This window comes from Narcine bancroftii, chromosome 11 (genome assembly GCF_036971445.1).
Source record: "Narcine bancroftii isolate sNarBan1 chromosome 11, sNarBan1.hap1, whole genome shotgun sequence".
Classification (NCBI taxonomy): domain Eukaryota; kingdom Metazoa; phylum Chordata; class Chondrichthyes; order Torpediniformes; family Narcinidae; genus Narcine; species Narcine bancroftii.
In genome coordinates, this window is record NC_091479.1 from 56596422 (window position 1) to 56617927 (window position 21506).

A 21506-nucleotide genomic window follows, 5' to 3' on the forward strand; every position below is an offset into this window, starting at 1 on the left:
GGAGGACTCCAACCCCCTTTTTACTACTAGGAGGACTCCAACCCCCTTCTACTAGGAGGACTCCAACCCCCTTCTACTAGGAGGACTCCAACCCCCTTCTACTAGGAGGACTCCAACCCCCTTCTACTAGGAGGACTCCAACCCCCTTCTACTAGGAGGACTCCAACCCCCTTCTACTAGGAGGACTCCAACCCCTTTCTACTAGGAGGACTCCAACCCCCTTCTACTAGGAGGACTCCAACCCCCTTCTACTAGGAGGACTCCAACCCCCTTCTACTAGGAGGACTCCAACCCCCTTCTACTAGGAGGACTCCAACCCCCTTCTACTAGGAGGACTCCAACCCCCTTCTACTAGGAGGACTCCAACCCCCTTCTACTACAGGGGACTCCAACCCCGTTCTACTAGGGGAACTCCAACCCCCTTTTGTTTTATTCTTTGGCTTTAACGAGGGCTTTTGCAGAGTAGTGACAACACACAATTTATCTTTGCCAATAGCAGAACTTCGTTAAAACAGGCGTCTGCTTACCTCCCTTTGTAGGATGGTCACTTGTTGTTATCACCACACCACAATCGACCGGTGTTTCGTATCTTTTTCTTCTATCACTTCTCCATCTTCATCACGTCGGGGTCACCAAATTGTCAGACTCTGGCTTTACCTTACTCTTAATTTAGTCTATGTGTAGTCTGAGTCCGGCTGCACCATTTCATCAGATGCAAGGATCGACAATGAGATAGACAACAGACTCGCCAAGGCAAATAGCGCCTTTGGAAGACTACACAAAAGAGTTTGGAAAAACAACCAACTGAAAAACCTCACAAAGATAAGCGTATACAGAGCCGTTGCAATACACACACTCCTGTTCGGCTCCGAATCATGGGTCCTCTACCGGCACCACCTACGGCTCCTAGAACGCTTCCACCAGCGTTGTCTCCGCTCCATCCTCAACATCCATTGGAGCGCTTACACCCCTCACGTCGAAGTACTCGAGATGGCAGAGGTCGACAGCATCGAGTCCACGCTGCAGAAGATCCTGCTGCGCTGGATGGGTCACGTCTCCAGAATGGAGGACCATCGCCTTCCCAAGATCGTATTATATGGCGAGCTCTCCACTGGCCACCGTGACAGAGGTGCACCAAAGAAAAGGTACAAGGACTGCCTAAAGAAATCTCTTGGTGCCTGCCACATTGACCACCGCCAGTGGGCTGATAACGCCTCAAACCGTGCATCTTGGCGCCTCACAGTTTGGCGGGCAGCAACCTCCTTTGAAGAAGACCGCAGAGCCCACCTCACTGACAAAAAGCAAAGAAGGAAAAACCCAACACCCAACCCCAACCAACCAATTTTCCCTTGCAACCGCTGCAATCGTGTCTGCCTGTCCCGCATCGGACTTGTCAGCCACAAACGAGCCTGCAGCTGACGTGGACTTTTTACCCCCTCCATAAATCTTCGTCCGCGAAGCCAAGCCAAAGAAAAAAAAGTCTGAGTCCAGTGTGTTCTTTGAATGAAGTGATAGGAGAAGGTATTCGGTTCAACAGTCAATTTATTACACAGCACAAGAATAAAACTTAACAGAGCTCTGGGTCAATCATTAGTTCATAGGTCTCCTGCACAGTGAGCTACTCCCCAAGACTGACCCCTATTGTCCAGTTGGCTCAGTTTATATAGATCAACCTTATCATACAGAACAAAAGTTGGCTTCCTTTGCTAGATTTCATTATCATACAGAACAAAAGTTGTCTTCCTTTGCTAGATCTTTTTGCATAAGGGATATCACAAGTCATCTCCTGTTTTGCAGATATCTGGGGTGTAGCACTCCCATCTTAATCCTCCAGGCCAGACTATCCTGTTGTGTTGATCAGAAATTAATTCATCCCCAGATATTTCTAATCACCATTCTGTTCTTGTCTGGCCAATTTCTGCTGTTCTCTTTAACACCTCCTCCTGCCTTAATCTTCCTCCTAGACTGGTTTTCCATTCCCTTTGTTTCTTGCAGGCCATTCTTTGTTCTGGTCTGGCCTGTGTCTCCTGTGCTACTCACCACCTCCTTCAGTTTAAGCATTCCTCCTAAATCGTTTTATGCATTTCCTCTCCCTGTATTTTGGGGCAGACAATTTTGTGATTGCCACTTAATCACATTCCTCTTTTTCCCTGAACCATGCAGTAAATATAAAATTATTAATTAATCATTTCTTTCATAATGTTTTAACCCCTAGATTCCAACAATCCCCATGCAGAGTCCCTATCCAACCTGCACCAATCCCCAGGAAGAGCCACTTCCCAACGTCCCCAATCCCCAGGCCACGCTCCGTGCTCTATCCCTTCGTCCGCCAGCTGCGCACTCACTTTGCCTTGCGTGGGAGACGATCTGAACCCTGTTCCTCACCCCCACCTCTTCAGTCCGACTGATGGACCCACCCATCCGTGCGGCCGGGAACAGGGGCTGCAACCGGACACACTCGCTGCCCATAGCGTTGTCATGGACCTTTCTCCCTCCCCGTGTGACTGGAGACGCGGTCCCTGTCCTCCTCCTCCCCCCCTCTCCGGCCCGACTGTGGGGGGACGAGGCCCCGGCCGGACCTACTGCGACTCGCACTCATCCCCAAAGGCTTCACTCACCTCCAGGCTACACCTTCGGGCAGCGCGGCTCCAAGCAGGGCCTGGCTACCCAGCTCTGCCGCTCCACCCCGTGGCCAGCCTGCAGCCTCCTCCATGGAAAGTTGCTGAGGGAACGGCGCTCAGGGATGCTGGCTCGCCCTGTGACGTCAGCCCGCACACACCTGGGTCGGGATACGCCGGCACGTTTGCAGCCAGGGACGGAGGGAGCTGCCAATTCAGCATTATTATTCAGTGTGGAAGTAATAAATGAGAAGGTTTCCAGCAGTCCTAACCCCACATTCGATGGGAACCAGAGCAATGAGTGACCTTCACTCATATTATTTGAATTTATTGCAATGAGGAAGCTCTGTCACACCCAGTCCAGGCAGACGACAGATCTCTGCGCCTTTAAGGAACGTGGAGCAGAACGTCATGCTGGCTGACGTCATCACGTTCGCCAGCCCGGTATCGTGGTGTATGTCGTGATTGACAGACACGCGCAGTGCGTGTTTCCCCGACTGGGGGGGGGGTCGGTCTTCCCTCGTTTGGTGCTCGTCGAGGTTCGATTCACCACTGGGTCCCGGAACGGAGGGCTTCTGTGGTCTGGGGCTTGCAACGCCCGGTTAGAGGACGCTTCTCCCCTGGTCCCGGCTTTAGTCACAGCCTCGGTGTTGGTTTAACCCGTGGCCCAACTCTCCGGGACCCTCCAACGGGCTGAGCCTGCACTGTGCGCTCCGGGGCAGGACTGCATTGATTTATCCCCTGGTCACACCCTCTCGTCCCCACAGCGATGAACCTGTTTCTGTGCTGCGACTGCGGGAAGAACTTTAAAAGTCCGAGTGAATTAACGAGACACCGGCGGGTTCATACGGGGGAGAGGCCCTTCACTTGCCCGGAGTGCGGTAAGAGCTTCAGCCAAATCTCCAATCTGCTGACCCACAGACGGGTCCACACCGGGGAGAGGCCCTTCATCTGTCCTGAGTGCGGCAAGGGATTCACCCAAATCTCCAACCTGCTGAGACACCAGCAGGTCCACAGCGGGGAGAGGCCATTCACATGCCCCAAGTGCGGGAGGGCCTTCACCAACAGGTCCAGCCTGTTGACCCACCAGTTGGTCCACACCGGGGAGAGGCCCTTCACTTGCCCTGAGTGCAGCAAGAGCTTCAGCCAAATCTCCAATCTGCTGACCCATCAGAGGGGCCACACCGGGGAGAGGCCCTTCATCTGTCCTGAGTGCGGCAAGGGATTCACCCAGACTTCCAACCTGCTGAGACACCAGCAAGTCCACAGTGGGGAGAGGCCATTCACCTGCCCTGAGTGTGGGAGGGCCTTCACCAACAGGTCCAATCTGCAGACCCACCAGCGGGTCCACACCAGGGAGAGACCCTTCATCTGCTCTGAGTGTGGGAAGGGCTTCGCTAGTAAGTACAGCCTTGAGATACACCAACGTGTCCACACCGGGGAAAAACCATTCATCTGCCCTGTGTGCGAAAAGGGCTTCGCCAACAGGTCCAATCTTGAGAGACACCAGCAAGGACACACTGGGGAGAGACCCTTCACCTGCCCTGACTGTGGCAAAGGTTTCACCCAGACCTCCCATTTGCTGACCCACCAGCGGGTCCATACAGGGGAAAAGCCATTCGTCTGCTCCGATTGCGGAAAGGAATTTGCCTGGTCTTCCAACCTGCGGAGTCACCAGTGGGTCCACAAAGGGAAAAGCCGTTCATCTGTCCTGAGTGTGAGAAGGCTTTCAACTGGTCCAGCCTTGCCATATACTGATGGGGCCACACCGGAGAGAGGCCCTTCACTTCCCCCGTGTGCGGTGAGGGTTTCACCAAGTCCTCCTACCTGCTAAGATATCCGTTGGGCCACACTGGGGAAAAAACGTTTGCCTGCCCCAAGTGCAGAAAGAGGTTCATCCAGTCCTCCCACCTACTGAGCCACTAGTGATTCCACAGAAGGGAGAGGCCCTTCACTTACCCTGAGTGTGACAAGGGTTTCACCCAAACCTCCAACCTGTGGCTGCACCAGCTGGTCCACACTGGGGAAAGACCCTTCACCTGACCCAAGCGTGGCAAGGGCTTCAATCAGATTTCCAACCTAAGAAAGCACCAACGGGTCCACACCAGGGAGAGGTGTTTCACCTTCCCTGAGTACAGCTATGGCTTCACCCAGACCTCCAACCTGTGGAAGCACCAGAGGATCCACACCAGCCAGAGACCCTTGTCCTGTCCTGAGTGAAAGAGATCGAGTATCACTGATGGTAGTATGTTGCATCCTTGATGCCAGGGACCAAGATTATCTCAGAATTTTAAAGAAATTTCCAGAAAGATACCATGGTAGGATAACTGAATAATCATATGTGTAAAACCGAAATGGTCGCTGTTTTCCGAATCGCTGTAACTGAATTTTGCATTGATTGAAGTGGTGTAAAGCAGTGTTTACATACAATTCCCAGCCTGGCAGTCCTGATTGTGATGCTCCTGTCCCTCCATAATAGTAGTAAGTTAAAGATGCTGTGGTCTGGATGGAAAGGGTCCTCAATAATTCTTGAGTCGAAGCTGACCAAAAGGGTATCTGCTCCAAATCTCTCTCCAATATTTGCTGATTGGCATTTGGAACTCCTCTCAAGGCCTCTGGAGGGAGAATTGCCTGTTAATTGAGTTGTTCAGCTCTTGATAAGGGATCTTAATCCACTGCACATTGGGAAAGAGTTCACAGGTTGATCCTCCTATTCAGAACAGTTGCGTCCCCATCAATGCATCAGTCTTGGGGCAGTTCACAAACATGCTGGAGAAACTCAGCAGGTCACGCAGCATGTATCGTAAAGGGTAACAGCTTAAACCCTTCACAAGGTACAAGCAAAAACAGACAGGTTTTTGCTAGGCTTTTAAGGGCCCAAAACCTCCCATCCTCAGTAGAGGAGGTACGGATGGTAAACCCACTTGTGATGAGTGTAAACCGCAGTTCGACCGACCAAATAAAGCTACCAGGCCTTTCAAGCGTCTCAGCCTTAACTTTAAAGGTCTGCACCCTTCCTACGATAGGAACATTTATTTCTTCAATGCCATTGACGAATATTCACGCTTCGCCTTTGCTATCCCATGTCCCAACGTCTCTGCAGCTATGGTAATAAAGTGCCTGCAGTCCATCTTCAGCTTGTGCGGGTACCCCAGCTACATGCACATGGATAGGGGTGCTGCCTTTATGAGCACTGATGTCCAGCAATACCTAAGAGATATGGGCATTGCGACAAGCTATAACCCCAGGGTCAATGGACTGGTAGAAATGGAGAACGCCACCATCTGGAAAACGGTCCTGCTGACCCTAAAAGCAAAGGACCTACCAGTGGCAAGGTGGCAAGATGTGTTACTGGAGGCCCTGCACTCCATACTCTCGCTATTGTGTGCTGCCACTAACATGACACCTCATGACCGTATGTTTTCTTTCTCGAGGAAAGCCACAACAGGCACTGTGCTCCCTAGATGGCTGATGACACCAGGACCGGAGCTCCTCTGGAAGCACTGCAGATGCCACAGGACGGATCCGCTGGTGGAGCCCGTGGAAGTGAGGCACAGGAAGACTCTGTGGCCACCAGGGATCTCGCACCAGCAGGATTTTCAACTCAATTCTTTAAACAATATTATTTTTTCGAAAGGTATACAATTTTGAAATTCGTTATGCCATCTACTTAATAATACGTTTTCAGTTTTCCATGTTATTGCTATACATTTCTTTGCTGTCGCTTTTGCTGTACTTAAAAATTTCTCTTGACATTTATCCAATTTCAGCTTTATATCCTTTTCATATATATTCCCAAGTAAAAAATATTCTTGGATCCTTTGGTATCTTTATCTTCATAATTTGTCCTAGTAAAACACTCAAATCATTTCAAAAACTTTCCACTTTTTCACGAGACCATACCTCATGTAAAAAAAAAGTCCCTATTTCTTTTGTACATCAAAAACACTTAATGGAATAATTAGATTTGAGTCCATTTAAATTTTGTGGAGTATAATATTGATGGAGAAAATTAAATTGAACCATTTGGTATGTGGCATTCTCTATTCATGACACTTTCTTGACATAGTTTTGACCACATTTCCTCTTGAATTTCTATATTTAAATCTTTCTCCCATTGCATTTTTGACTTATATAAATCTTTTTTCCTCGTGGTTTCTTGTAATGTTATATACATATTAGTAATAAATTTCTTGACCATAAGATGTATCAAATTGACTTTGATTTGGAAGCCTCAAAACTGTTCCCAATTTCTTTTTTAAATATAATTTTAACTGATAATATGCAAAGATTGTATTATTTTTATATTATATTTATCTTTTAATTGTTCAAAACTTAAAAAGAATGATCCTAAGAAACAATCTTTTCTCCTCTGTAAACCTTTACTGAACCAATTATCAAATAAAGGATTATTCAAAGTCAAAGGAAGAAGTTGGTTTTGTTTTAACAACATTTTTGGTCGTTGATCATTTCTCTCCCATACGAATTCCATTCCACATTTAAAAATGTTTTAAAACTAATATCTCCTTAATCCTTTGAAATAACTCATTATTCCATTTATATAAAATTTGCTCTAGGGTAGATTCTCCAATGTTACTCATTTCAATCTGAACTCAAGCTGTTTTTTCATCCCTTTGACAACAGGAGGACAAGAATCTCAATTGAGCTGCTTTGAAATAATTCTTAAAATTTGGTCATCTTAGTCCACCCTAATCAAATTTCCACGTTAATTTTTCTAGACCAACTCTTGACCTCTTACCTTTCCAAATAAAATTTCGTATCATTTTATTCAAACCGAAAAAGTGTTCAGGCACATGAATGGGTAACAATTGAAATAAATATTGTATTCTTGGAATTAACGTTATTGGTGAATCTTTCCATCTTTTTTAAAAATGGTAAATATTTCAAGTTAAACAAATTATTTATATTTCTAATGTTTTTTTATTAAATATTTAATTGAATCATTTTTTCACTTAAATGTTCTCAATCTTTTACACTGAAAATAATCCATATCTACCAGAGGCAATACCTCACTTTTATCAACATTACCTTTATAACTCTTTTAATCTCTCATTCAACTTATTTAACAATATTTCTGGTCTCATTAAATATGCTATCACATCATCTGCAAAGAGGCTAATTTTATGTTCTTTAATACCTACAAATCCCTTAATTTCTCTATGAATTCTAATTATTTCTGCTAATGGTTCTATTGCTAATGCAAATAAAAAGGGTGATCATGGACAACCTTGTCTAGAAGACCTTTCTAATGAAAAAGGTTTTTGTATTTGTTTATTCATAATCACTTTTGCCTTTGGCTGGTCATATATGTTTTATCCAATAATAAAAGTATTTGGGATTCCAAAAGTATTGTGTCTCAAATAAAAAGTCCTATTCCAACCTGTCAAATGCTTCCTCTGCACCTAATGCAACTGCCACTGCTGGGATCTTTGTATTTTGCACTATATTTATCAAAGTTAAAAATTTAACTATATTGTCTGCTGCTCTACTATTTTTGATAAAAACCAGATTGATCCATATTTATTAATTTTGTTAAAAATTCAATTAGCCTATTAGTTAATAATTTTGATATAATTTTATAATCTTTATTCAATAATGATATAGGTTTATATGAAGAAGGTTGGAAACAATCATTCCCTTCTTAATGACTGTTATTAACACTTAAATGATTCTGGCAAATCATATATCTCTTTCATCTGGTCTAATACCTCAATTAATATCGGTATTAATAAATCCTTAAACTTTATTGGGAAAACCATCCTCACCCGGTGCTTTATTATTCAATAAAGACATTAGGGTCTCATAAACTTCAATTTATGAAAACCTTAACTTTTCATTATCTTTTAACACAGGCAATTTAACTTGTCTCAAATAGACTTTAATTTTATTGTTATCTTTCAAAGATTCTGAATGATAAAGTTTAGCATAAAATTCCTTAAAATTATCAATTACTTTCTGCGGCTTATAAGTAATCTGGCCTGTAGGTTTTTTTTAATTACAGTTGTTGTTCTAGAAACCTGTTCCATTTTTAATTTCCATGCTTAGACTTTATGCACCCTTTCACCCAACTCATAATATTTTTGTCATAATCTTATATATCTTTCCATTCTATATCTGTACTGTATTATATCATAATTTCTTAGACCTTAACAGTTTTCGTTTCTCCTCATCTTTTGGACTTGTATTTCCTTCGGCAATTTCATTATTTCTTTATCTAACTGGTCAACTTCTTTCATATTCTTTCTTTACTTTTGAAGTATAGCTTATTGTTTCACCTCTTAAATATGCCTTCATAATGTAAACTTGCTTGTCCGTGAACTACTCTTTGCAGACGATGCCGCTTCAGTTGCCCATTCAGAGCCAGCTCTTCAGCGCTTGACGTCCTGTTTTGCGGAAACTGCCAAAATGTTTGGCCTGGAAGTCAGCCTGAAGAAAACTGAGGTCCTCCATCAGCCAGCTCCCCACCATGACTACCAGCCCCCCCACATCTCCATCGGGCACACAAAACTCAAAACGGTCAACCAGTTTACCTATCTCGGCTGCACCATTTCATCAGATGCAAGGATCGACAACGAGATAGACAACAGACTCGCCAAGGCAAATAGCGCCTTTGGAAGACGACACAAAAGAGTCTGGAAAAACAACCAACTGAAAAACCTCACAAAGATAAGCGTATACAGAGCCGTTGTCATACCCACACTCCTGTTCGGCTCCGAATCATGGGTCCTCTACCGGCATCACCTACGGCTCCTAGAACGCTTCCACCAGCGTTGTCTCCGCTCCATCCTCAACATTCATTGGAGCGCTTTCATCCCTAACGTCGAAGTACTCGAGATGGCAGAGGTCGACAGCATCGAGTCCACGCTGCTGAAGATCCAGCTGCGCTGGGTGGGTCAAGTCTCCAGAATGGAAGACCATCGCCTTCCCAAGATCGTGTTATATGGCGAGCTCTCCACTGGCCACCGTGACAGAGGTGCACCAAAGAAAAGGTACAAGGACTGCCTAAAGAAATCTCTTGGTGCCTGCCACATTCACCACCGCCAGTGGGCTGATATCGCCTCAAACCGTGCATCTTGGCGCCTCACAGTTTGGCGGGCAGCAACCTCCTTTGAAGAAGACCGCAGAGCCCAGCTCACTGACAAAAGGCAAAGGAGGAAAAACCCAACACCCTACCCCAACCAACCAATTTTCCCCTGCAACTGCTGCAACCGTGTCTGCCTGTCCCGCATCAGACTTGTCAGCCACCAACGAGCCTGCAGCTGACGTGGACATTTACCCCCCTCCATAAATCTTCGTCCGCGAAGCCAAGCAAAGAAGAAGTTTCAAGAACATTTTTTATCTGCTGTCTCACATAATCAGAAAATTATTTTTTCTTTAATAAGGTTGTATTTAACCTTATCCAAAGCATACCTATTCTTAATAAAACCTGCTTGGTTGGCATGTACCAAATATGGTAAATGCATAACAAGTCTTTTTGCCAATGTTTTAGCTATTATTTTATAATCTACATTTAATAAAGAAATTGGTCCATTCAATGGATCTCTGTCTTCCTTTGGAATTATTGTAATTATCACTCTTGGAAAAGAGTCTGGTAATGATTGCTTATCTGTTATTTGTTGAAGCACCTCCAAAAATACAAGAGACAAATCTTCATAAAACGCCTTAGAAAACTCTACAGTAAACCATCATCTCCAGGAAATATCCCATTTGCTTCGCCTGTATAATTTCCTCAATTTCAAAATCTGTAAATGGAGACTCCAACTCTTTCACTTCATCTTCTCCTAAAACTGGCAAATCCAAAGCAGATAAAAAGGATTTAATAGAACCATTATCTTGAACCCCTTCAGAAGTATATAATTTTTGATAAAATGAATGAAATTGATCATTAATTTCTTGAGGTTTATACAAAATTATTGAATTCTTTTCAACAGCATTAATAGTCCCCGAAACTCGTTCAGTCTTCAACTGCCAAGCTAATACCTTATGAGCTCTATCTTCTTTTTCTTCTTTGGCTTGGCTTCGTGGATGAAGATTTATGGAGGGGTAAGGTCCACGTCTGCTGCAGGCTCGTTGGTGACTGACACGTCCGATGCGGGACAGGCAGGCACGGTTGCAGCGGTTGCAAGGGAAAATTAGTTGGTTGGGTGTTGGGTTTTTCCTCCTTTGTCTTTTGTCAGTGAGGTGGGCTCTGCGGTTTTCAAAGGAGGTTGCTGCCCGCCAAACTGTGAGGCGCCAAGATGCACGGTTTGAGGCGATATCAGCCCACTGGCGGTGGTCAATGTGGCAGGCACCAAGAGATTCCTTTAAGCAGTCCTTGTACCACTTCTTTGGTGCACCTCTGTCTCGGTGGCCAGTGGAGAGCTCGCCATAGAACACGATCTTGGGAAGGCGATGGTCCTCCATTCTGGAGACGTGACCCACCCAGCGCAGTTAGGTCTTCAGCAGCATGGATTCGATGCTTGGGGACTCTGCCAGCTTGAGTACTCACCTAATTCATAATAACACTGTGTAGACCTTTGAATTAACCATTCAAATTAATATATTTGCAATGTATTATAACAAATCTTAAGTAATTTTTTTTGGAAATCCTTTTCCAAATGAAGTATCTGTTTCTCCAACGTCAAACTTTCTGCCAAATATTGTTTCTTAACTTTTGCTGAATAACTAATAATTTGACCTCGTAAATATCCTTTCAAAGCATCCCACAAAATAAAATTACTCTTCACTGAATTAGTATTTATACTTAGAATATAAGCAATTTGTTCTTTAATATAATTAATGAACTCATTTTTTTTCAATAACATTGCATTAAATCTTCATCGGTAAGTTGACTGCATAACTTCAGAACCGACACAATCCTACTCTTGAAGCCTGAATAATTTGGGCTTCTAGATGTGCTGAAACTAAGAACAAATATATTCTACTGTTAGAATTCTGTGTTGTGTATTGGCCTGTCTGTTGTGTGGTTTTGTGTTGAAAAGAAAGAGTTTGCCTTTAAGAGCCAAGGTAAAGGTGGACTGCTGAGAGAGTGGGAGATGGACTGGGCATGTGCAGAAAATGATCTAAAAATTTCTGGATGTGGAAGACAAACTGTTAGTCTTGTGTGTTTTGTGTTTGTTTTGTGTCTTAAGTTTTTCTGTGGGCTGGTTGGAAATATAACTTAGACTTTAATTACATATGTTGTATTTAGGCTGGGGAATTTATTAGTTTTACACTGTTATAGAAATTAACATAGTAACCAGTGGGCATTGTTATAAAAGGGAGGATTTTGAATTAAAGTTTGAAAGTGAATTTTTTTGTTAAGGTAATTGTTCATCTTTACCCCTGTGCGATATGTCTTCTTTGTGGTTGCTGGTTTGATCTTGTACCAGCAGTTTGCAGAAAAGTCGGAAGCCTTGTAAAGATGTTCAACCCAGATGACTTGTCTCTAGTCCATTCATTTGATGACATCATTTCAATTAGCAGCTACTTGTGAAATGTGCATAGCATTCTCTATAGTTTCTGTAATGTCCACTGAATATGAATTCTTCATTATTTCAAATAAGATCTGTTTTAAAATGTGTTTATGTAACCTACTCTAATTTTACAATTCTCACTCAATATTTATCTACATTACACCTCAATTTTCTCCCAATATTTATATTACATCTTTAAGACAGCTGTCTTTCATGCATTTTATACATGATCAATTTTAACATCTTGACAAACAATCTGCTATAATATTATTTGAAACTCAGATATGAACAACTTACAACTTATATTCTTGTAATATCAAACTCCAGTTTAACAATCTTCTGTTCTTGTTCTTCATTTTATTCAAAAAAATGAGAAAATTGTGGTCAGTAAATATCACAATTGGTTCCTGAGCGGTACTGAGATATACATCAAAATTCTGCAGAGCAGACATAATAGACAACAGTTCTTTTTCAATAGTGGAATAGTTCCTTTGATGAACATTGCATTTTTTTTAAAAAGGCAACTAGATGGTCAATTTCATTACGTTTTTTGCTATAAAACTGACCCTGCTGCTCCCTCACTTGTATCCACTGCTACAGAAAAAGGTTTATCAAAATCAGGAGATTTTAATACAGGATAATGGCATAGCATATCCTTTAAATTTTCTAAAGCTCTCTGACACTCTTCAGTCCACACAATTTCTCCCCATTTTTCAAAAAGTCGGTTAAAGGAAGAGCAACCTCAGCAAAATTTCTGCGAAACTTCCTATCATCCTGCCATTGCTAAAAACCTTCTTACTGCTTTCTTGCCATTGGGAATAGGAAAATCAGAAATTACATTCACTTTTGCTTGAATAGGTGCAACGTTGCCACGACCAACGGCATGATCCAAGTATATCACAATGGCATTTGCAAATTCACTCTTCGCTAAGTTAATAGTTAAATTTGCTTTGGATAATCTTGCAAACAATTTGTCCAATTCCTTCAAATGTTCTTCCCATGTGTCACTTTTTGTGACCAAGTCATCAATATAAGCATCTGTGTGTGTTAACCCCTGGATTACCAAATTAATCATCCTTTGAAATGTTGCAGGGGCATTTTTCAAGTCAAAAGGTAACGTATTATACTCATATAAACAGGATGGAATAACAAAAGCTGAAATATTCCTTCCTCTCTCAGTTAAAGGCACACACCAGTTACCCTTCAACAAATCCAACTTAGTAAGAAATTTATGAAGTTTTTCCAATTTTATCAATACAGTCATCTATTCTTGGATAGGATAAGCATCTGTTTTAGTAATCTGTACAAAACCTAATAGTTCGATCTGGTTTCAGTACCAGAATACAAGGAGAACTCCAATCTGAGTTTGAAGGTCTAATAATATAATTTCTCAACGTATTTTCCCCCTCCTGATCCATGATTTTACTTTTCTGTATGTTTACAGGTACACAATCCTTTATCTGGACATCTAAAATCCGGAAAGTTCCAAAATCCGACAAGTGGGGAGAGAGGCGGCAAAAATCCGAAATTCGGAACACACTGTACCCCAAGGGTTCCGGATAAAGGATGTGTACCTGTTTTTTGTATGGGCATTGTTTAATGAGACTTGCCTCTCTAACATCCACATCATAATAAATCACTGATGTTCTTCTTGGAACATCAGGAAACAAATTTGTGTACTTTAAAATTAATTCCTTCAACTGCATCTGTTCTTGTGACTTAAGATGACTTAACTTTTCCTCCAAATTTTCCAAAATTGCTCAGTTAGATAGGCGCACAGGAACCATCGATTCTTTAAGATTACCCTCACAAGATTTTGTTTCCATAATCCCATGATCCACAGCTTCTTCAACCCTGTCAACAGCTTCCCACCAAGAACATATAGATGGAGATTAAACTCCATGCTACTTAAAAGACAGGAATTTGGAGAATTTATTGAGCGCCAAATTAAAATGTACTTGGAAATAAATACGGTATAAGTGAAAGACAAATTTATGTTAAGGGATGAAATGAAAGCCTTCATCAGAGGGCAGATAATAAGTTATGTAACTAAGATGAAAAAGAACTACAATCGGGAAATAGAACAGCTCGAAAGGGAAATAGTAAGTACAGAAAAAGAACTAGCAACAAGGGAAGATACAACAAAGAGAATTGGCCGACAAAAAAAAACGAAATACTACAAACATACAAGATGGAGAAGAACATAATGAAAATAGAGCAGAAATGAGCGAGGAGAAAAAATGCACAAAATACTAGCTTGGCAGCTTAAAACAGAACAAGCTAAAAGAATGGTATTGGCATCAAGGATAAAGGACAAACAAATTACATATAACCCAACAGAGATCAATGAAACCTTCAAGAAATTCTATGAGCAATTATACCGAACTGAGAACGAAGGGAAAGAAGACAAAATAGATGAATTTCTAGCTAAAATTGAACTACTGAAATTGCAAGAAGAGGAGCAAAACAAATTGATAAAACCATTTGAAATCGAGGAAATACAGGTTATATTAAAAATGCTGCCAAACAATAAAATGCCTGGAGAGGATGGATTCCTAATAGAATTCTATAAAACATTTAGAATTCCTTCCTCCTCTCCTGGAAGTAATGAACCAGATAGAAGAAACACAAAACTTGCCAGATTCATGTAAAACAGAAACAATCCTTCTTTGGCTTGGCTTCGCGGGCGAAGATTTATGGAGGGGTAATGTCCACGTCAGCTGCAGGCTCGTTTGTGGCTGACAAGTCCGATGCGGGACAGGCAGACACGGTTGCAGCGGTTGCAAGGGAAAATTGGTTGGTTGGGGTTGAGTGTTGAGTTTTTCCTCCTTTGTCTTTTGTCAGTGAGGTGGGCTCTACAGTCTTTTTCAAAGGAGGTTGCTGCCTGCCGAACTGTGAGGCGCCAAGATGCACGGTTTGAGGCAATATCAGCCCACTGGCAGTGGTCAATGTGGCAGGCACCAAGAGATTTCTTTAGGCAGTCCTTGCACCTCTTCTTTGGTGCACCTCTGTCTCGGTGGCTATTGGAAAGCTCACCATATAACACGATCTTGGGGAGGCGATGGTCCTCCATTCTGGAGACGTGACCTACACAGCACAGTTTGATCTTCAGCAGCGTGGATTCGAGCTGTCGGCCTCTGCCATCTCGAGTACTTCGATGCTGGAGATGAAGTCGCTCCAATGAATGTTGAGAATGGAGCGGAGACAATGCTGGTGGAAGCATTCTAGGAGCCGTAGGTGATGCCGGTAGAGGACCCAAGATTCAGAGCCGAACAGGAGTATGACAATGGCTCTGTGTACACTAATCTTTGTGAGGTTTTTCAGTTGGTTGTTTTTCCAGACTCTTTTGTGTAGTCTTCCAAAGGCGCTATTTGCCTTGGCGAGTCTGTTGTCTATCTCGTTGTCGATCCTTGCATCCGATGAAATGGTGCAGCCGAGATAGGTAAACTGGTTGACCGTTTTGAGTTTTGTGTGCCCGATGGAGATGTGGGGGGGGGGGGGGGCTGGTAGTCATGGTGGGGAGCTGGCTGATGGAGGACCTCAGTTTTCTTCAGGCTGACTTCCAGGCCAAACATTTTGGCAGTTTCTGCAAAACATGACGTCAAGCGCTGAAAAGCTGGCTCTGAATGGGCAACTAAAGCGGCATTGTCTGCAAAGAGTAGTTGACGGACAAGTTGCTCTTGTGTCTTGGTGTGAGCTTGCAGGCACCTCAGATTGAAGAGACTGCCATCCATGCGGTACCGGATGTAAACAGCATCTTCATTGTTGAGGTCTTTCATGGCTTGGTTCAGCATCAAGCTGAAGAAGATTGAAAAGAGGGTTGGTGCGAGAATGCAGCCTTGCTTCACACCATTGTTAATGGAGAAGGGTTCAGAGACCTCATTGCTGTATCTGACCCGACCTTGTTGGTTTTCGTGAAGATGGATAACCATGTTGACGAACTTTGGGGGGCATCCGAGGCACTCTAGTATTTGCCAAAGCCCTTTCCTACTCATGGTGTCGAACCCTTTGGTGAGGTAACAAAGGTGATGTAGAGTCCTTTGTTTTGTTCTCTGCACTTTTCTTGGAGCTGTCTGAGGGCAAAGACCATGTCAGTAGTTCCTCTGTTTGCGCGAAAGACGCACTGTGATTCTGGGAGAACATTTTCGGCGACACTAGGTATTATTCTATTTAGGAGAATCCTAGCGAGGATTTTGCTTGCAATGGAGAGCAGAGTGATTCCCCTGTAGTTTGAGCAGTCTGATTTCTCACCTTTGTTTTTGTACAGGCTGATGATGATGGCATCGTGAAGGTCCTGAGGCAGCTTTCCTTCGTCCAAGCAGAGCTTGAAAAACTCATGCAGTTTGGCATGCAGAGATTTGCCGCCAGCCTTCCAGACCTCTGGGGGGATTCCATCCATACCTGCTCCTTTGCCTTTTTCAGTTGTTCAATTGTCTTACATGTCTCTTCCTGGGTGAGGACCTCATCCAGCTCTAGCCTTAAGGGCTGTTGAGGGAGCTGGAGCAGGGCAGATTCTTGGACTGAGTGGTTGGCACCAAAAAGAGATTGGAAGTGTTCTGACCATCGGTTGAGGATGGAGATCTTGTCGCTGAGGAGGACTTTGCCATCTGAGCTGCCCAGCGGGCTTTGGACTTGGGGTGAGGGGCCATACACAGCCTTTAGAGACTCGTAAAAAAAACCCTGAAGTTGCCAATGTCTGCGCTGAGCTGGGTTCATTTGGCGAGGCTAGTCCACCACTCATTTTGGATCTCCTGGAGTTTGCGCTGAAGATGGCTGCATGCGCGATGGAAGGCTCGTTTCTTCTCTGGCCAGGACGGCTTTGCAATGTGAGCCTGGTGGGCAGCTCACTTCTTTGCCAGCAGCTCCTGGATTTCCTGGTTGTTTTTGTCGAACCAGTCCTTGTTTTTCCTGGAGGAGAAGCCCAGTACCTCTTCAGTGGATTGCAGTATGGCAGTCTTCAGCTGATCCCAGAGGGTTTCAGAGGACAAGTCCGTGAGGCAGATTGCATCCTCGAGCTTAGCTTTGAGGTTTGCCTGGAAGTTTCCTCTCACTTTGTCTGACTGCAAGTTTCCAACATTGAACCTCTTTCTGGGGGCTTTACTGTTCCTGGACTTTGGCTTGAAGTGCAGTTTGAGCTTGCAGCGAACCAGCCGGTGGTCAGCCGGCATTCCGCACTGGGCATGACCCTGGTGTGGAGCACATCTCGTTTGTCTCTTTCTCACACCTGGACGTAGTCCAGGAGGTGCCAGTGTTTGGATCAGGGATGCATTCAGGTAGTCTTCAGGCTGTCCTTCTGCTGAAAAAGGGTGTTTGTAATGACAAGCCGCTGTTCTGCGTAGAGCTCCAACAGGAGGCGCCCGTTGTCGTTGCACTTGCCGACACTATGCTTGCCCAGGATTCCTGGCCAATTATAGTAATATCAAAGACAGGGAAAGATCCACTAACACCAGCATTGTATAGACCAATATCTCTACTTAACTCAGAATATAAGATAATAGCAAAACTATTGGCAAACAGATTGGCCGACTGTGTACCAAAAATAGTAAAACTAGATCAAACTGGATTTATTAAGAAAAGACGAACAACGGACAATGTCTGTAACTTCATTAACTTAATCCATGCAGTACAAGGAAATAAGATGCCAACAGTGGCTGTTGCTTTAGATGCAGAGACAGGGTAGAATGGAATTATTTATTCAAAGTATTACAAACATTCAACCTACCAGAGAAATATATTAATTGGATTAAAGCATTATATAAGGGACCAATGGCAAAGGTGACAGTAAATGGATATATATCGAACCAATTTAAATTAAGCAGGTCACTGTTCGCTTTAGCAATAGAACCCTTGGCAGAACTGATAAGAACAGAAAATAGAATAAAAGGGATAAAAATAAAAGGGAAGGAATATAAAATCAGTTTATTTGCAGATGACATCATAGTATACTTAACAGAACCAGAATTATCAATAAAAGAATTACATAAGATATTGAAGGAATAAGGAGAAATACAAGATCAACGCAAATAAAAGTGAAGCGATGCCAATGAATAATGCGGATTACACAAATTTTAGAAAAGAATGACCATTTAAATGGCAAAAACAAGCAATCCGATACCTAGGTATTAGACTAGATAATAATCTAGGCCATCTATACAAACTAAATTATCAGCCATTAATGAAGAAATTACAAGATGACTTAGAACATTGGAAAGATTTACCACAAACACTGATCGGAAGGGTAAATTGCATTAAAATGAATATCTTCCCAAGGATACAATACCTATTTCAATCGTTACCAATTCCCTTAACAGAGAAATTCTTCAATGAATTAAAGAGAATAATAAGGAAATTCTTATGGAAAGGGGGAAACCAAGGATAGCGCTAGATAAATTAACAGAATGGTACAAACAAGGTGGTTTGCAGCTACCAAACTTTAAAAATTATTATAGAGCAGCACAATTAAGATATCTCAGATTTTTATTAAACAAGGGAAAAACGAGATTGGACCAAGGTAGAGCTCAATAAAATAGGGGAGAAGGTACACTATTTTACTTTATAAGTGGGATGAAAAACTGGTGCAATATAGAAGTTCATCAGTACTGCACCATCTACTCAGCATTTGGAAGAAGATTCGCATAGAAAGGAAAAAAAAATAAATTACCAACTACCAAAATTATTATTGACGCAAAATCAACTAATCCCTTTCACAATAGATTTCCTTTCGAGAATGGGAGAGAAAATGAATTAAAAGAATAGAAAATTGTTTTTTGGGAAATAATTTATTATCATTTGAACAAATGAAGTACAAATATCGAATAACTCATGGTACAATGTTTGCAAACCACCAACTGAAAACCTACTTAAAGGACAAATTGGGAAGCAGACTGAGGTTAGCAGAAGGAAGCAGCTTTGAATATGTGATTACAGACACAATGATAATTAAAAGATTTATAGCAAACATGTACATCAAGCTGCAAGAGAAAGAAAATGATGAAATAATCTATAAACCCAAACAAAAGTGGGAAAAAGATCTAAACAAAAAGATAAAAAATGAAATATGGAAAAAGTTATGCTCCGGAACTATCAGAAATATAATAAATATGAGGTTACGCATGATACAATATAATTGGTTACACAGGCTATATATCACACCCCAAAAGTTAAATAAATGGGATCCAACAGTATCAGATAGATGTTTTCGCTGTAAGAAGGAAACGGGAACAACAGTACATGCAATTTGGACGTGAAAATGTGAAAAAATTTTGAGAAGATCTGGGATATTAAATAAAATCACAAAAATCAACATACCAAAAAAATCCAGAGATCTTTCTTCTAAATAATATAAGAGGTAAAGAATTAGGCCTCAAACTGGATGAAGCGCAAAAAAGATTTATTATGATAGCCTTAGCTGTAGCAAAAAATGTATAATGTCAACTTGGAAATCAGAAGAGAGCCTGAGAATACAGCAATGGTATGCAGAAATGAATAAATGTATTCCATTGGAAAAAAAATATATAATTTTTTAAATAATGTCACATTATTTGAACAAATTTGGGAACCATACATGGAATGGTACCACAGACCTCCACCCCCTAAAATGATAGAATGAGAAGACGAACTGACTCAGTGTGTAAAAGAGGATGACACAATTTTCTTTTTTTTATTTTCATTGTGTGATGACAGTGTTTAATGAGTTTATTGTATTGTATATGTTGAACGTTTAATGGTTTTGAAGGGGGGTGGGAAGGAGGGAGGGAATGGAGGGGGGAAAAGGGGAGAAAATGACACTGTGTATATTCAAGAGGGAAATGTTTGTGTGTATTTTCATTAATATGGTTCATAGTGTAAAAAATTTAAAAACCCTGTCAACAGATCTGTCAACCCTCTGATACAGATTGTTCTCTACCATTATCCTCATAATGAGGTTTCAATATGTTATTGTGACAAACCTGAGTTTTATTCCTTCTATCTGGAATGTTAACAATATAATTAACATCATTCAATTTTGATTTAACTTTGTACAGTCCAGAAAACCTAGCTTTCAAAAGATTGTCATGAGCTGGAAACAAAATCAAAAATTTACTTCCTATCTTAAAATTCCTCACTTGAGCTTGCCTGTCAAATAAACGCTTCATTTTACCCTGAGCCATTTTTTAATTCTCTTGAGCCAAAGTCCACACTTTTTGTAGCCTATTCCTTAAATTTAGAAACATAGTCCAACTGTTGTCCAAACACAATTTCAAAAGGGCTGAAACCTAATGACAGCCTCCCTTGCTGCAAATTGTTATTACTGCAAATAACAATGAATACCTTTGTCCCAATCTTTACCATTCTCCAGACAATAAATTCTTATTATATTTTTAAGAGTAGAATGAAATCTTTCCAAAGCTCCCTGAGTTTCAGGATGGTACGCAGATGAAGTGATCTGTTTTATTCCCAGCTCATAAATTAACTGTTGAAACAACGCAGATATAAAGTTAGATCCTTGATCACTCTGAATTTCTTTAGGTAATCCAAACACTGTGAAAAATCTTTCCAGAGTCTTTACCACCGTTTTAGATTTAATATTCTATAATGGTATAGTTTCTGGAAATCGCGATGCTGTACACATAATTGTTAACAAGTGCTGATTTCCAGACTTAGTTTTCGGCAAGGAACCTACACAATCCACAATAACCCGAGTGAAAGGTTCCCCACAAAAGGAATAGGTTGTAATGGAGTCACTGGAAGACCCCACAACCTGACAAAAATGACATGTCCGGCACCAATTTACAAAATCCTTCCTCAAACCAGTCCAGAAAAATTGTTTCAAAATCTTATTCATGGTTTTCTTTACACCAAGATGCCCACCTAAAGGTGTTCTGTGGGCTAAATTTAAAATTTCATTCTGGTAATTTCTAGGAACAATCACCTCATGAATGACACCCCCCCCCCCCCCCCCCACTCTTCATTAGCAGGAATCCCGAGGTCTCCATTTTCCCATCAACAATTCACCCTTTAAGTAATATCCACAAGCCATTTCTTTAATCTCCTATTCAGCTTTGTCGGCTAAGTCACCAAGACTTGTATCTCCTCTTTGTTGCTGAATTAACTCTTTCCTTGACAAAGAGAAATCTTTACTCTCACAATTACCCTGCTCTTTCAAAACCATTTCAGAAGCACCTGGCAAATCTCTGTCAACTGGATCTTCTTTATCTCTCAATAATTTCTTAGACATCGACCTTGTCTAAGAAATATAGACAATATAGAAATATAGAAATATATCTGTCTATAAGAAATATAGACAGATATATCCTGCACACACAGGATATATCTCACAATTCTCTTCCACCTCATCTTTCCTAGGCCTACTTGTTCATCTCAAAACTGACCCAACTTTATCCTCTGCCAAATCATTCCCTAATAAAATTGA

The 21506-nt window shown here is 41.9% G+C and overlaps 1 protein-coding gene, 1 long non-coding RNA gene and 1 pseudogene across 2 annotated transcripts; 2 read left to right on the top strand and 1 right to left on the bottom strand.

Moving 5' to 3' along the window:
* Nucleotides 1–1524: 1524 nt before the first annotated feature.
* On the bottom strand, nucleotides 1525–2743 carry LOC138745466 (uncharacterized). The gene is made up of 2 exons (XR_011346284.1): nucleotides 2619–2743; nucleotides 1525–2093 (listed from the first exon to the last, which is right to left on the bottom strand). It is a non-coding gene; the product is annotated as an uncharacterized lncRNA (long non-coding RNA).
* Nucleotides 2744–3061: 318 nt separating this feature from the next.
* LOC138745775 (zinc finger protein 84-like) lies at nucleotides 3062–4746 on the top strand (annotated as a pseudogene).
* Nucleotides 4747–4842: 96 nt separating this feature from the next.
* Nucleotides 4843–13765, top strand: LOC138745776 (uncharacterized). The gene is made up of 2 exons (XM_069903072.1): nucleotides 4843–6255; nucleotides 13539–13765. Exons 1-2 carry the CDS (start codon nucleotides 5724–5726, stop codon nucleotides 13655–13657), a joined length of 651 nt encoding a protein of 216 aa, XP_069759173.1. The 5' UTR covers nucleotides 4843–5723; the 3' UTR covers nucleotides 13658–13765.
* Nucleotides 13766–21506: the final 7741 nt, after the last annotated feature.

What these genes read in the sequence shown, in the direction of transcription:
- LOC138745776 (XM_069903072.1), top strand. Translation starts at nt 5,724, where the DNA reads ATGGTAATAAAGTGCCTGCAGTCCATCTTCAGCTTGTGCGGGTACCCC. An exon ending in CAATATTATTTTTTCGAAAG is followed by an intron (nt 6,256 to 13,538) that starts GTATACAATTTT and finishes GTATGTTTACAG; the next exon opens with GTACACAATCCTTTATCTGG.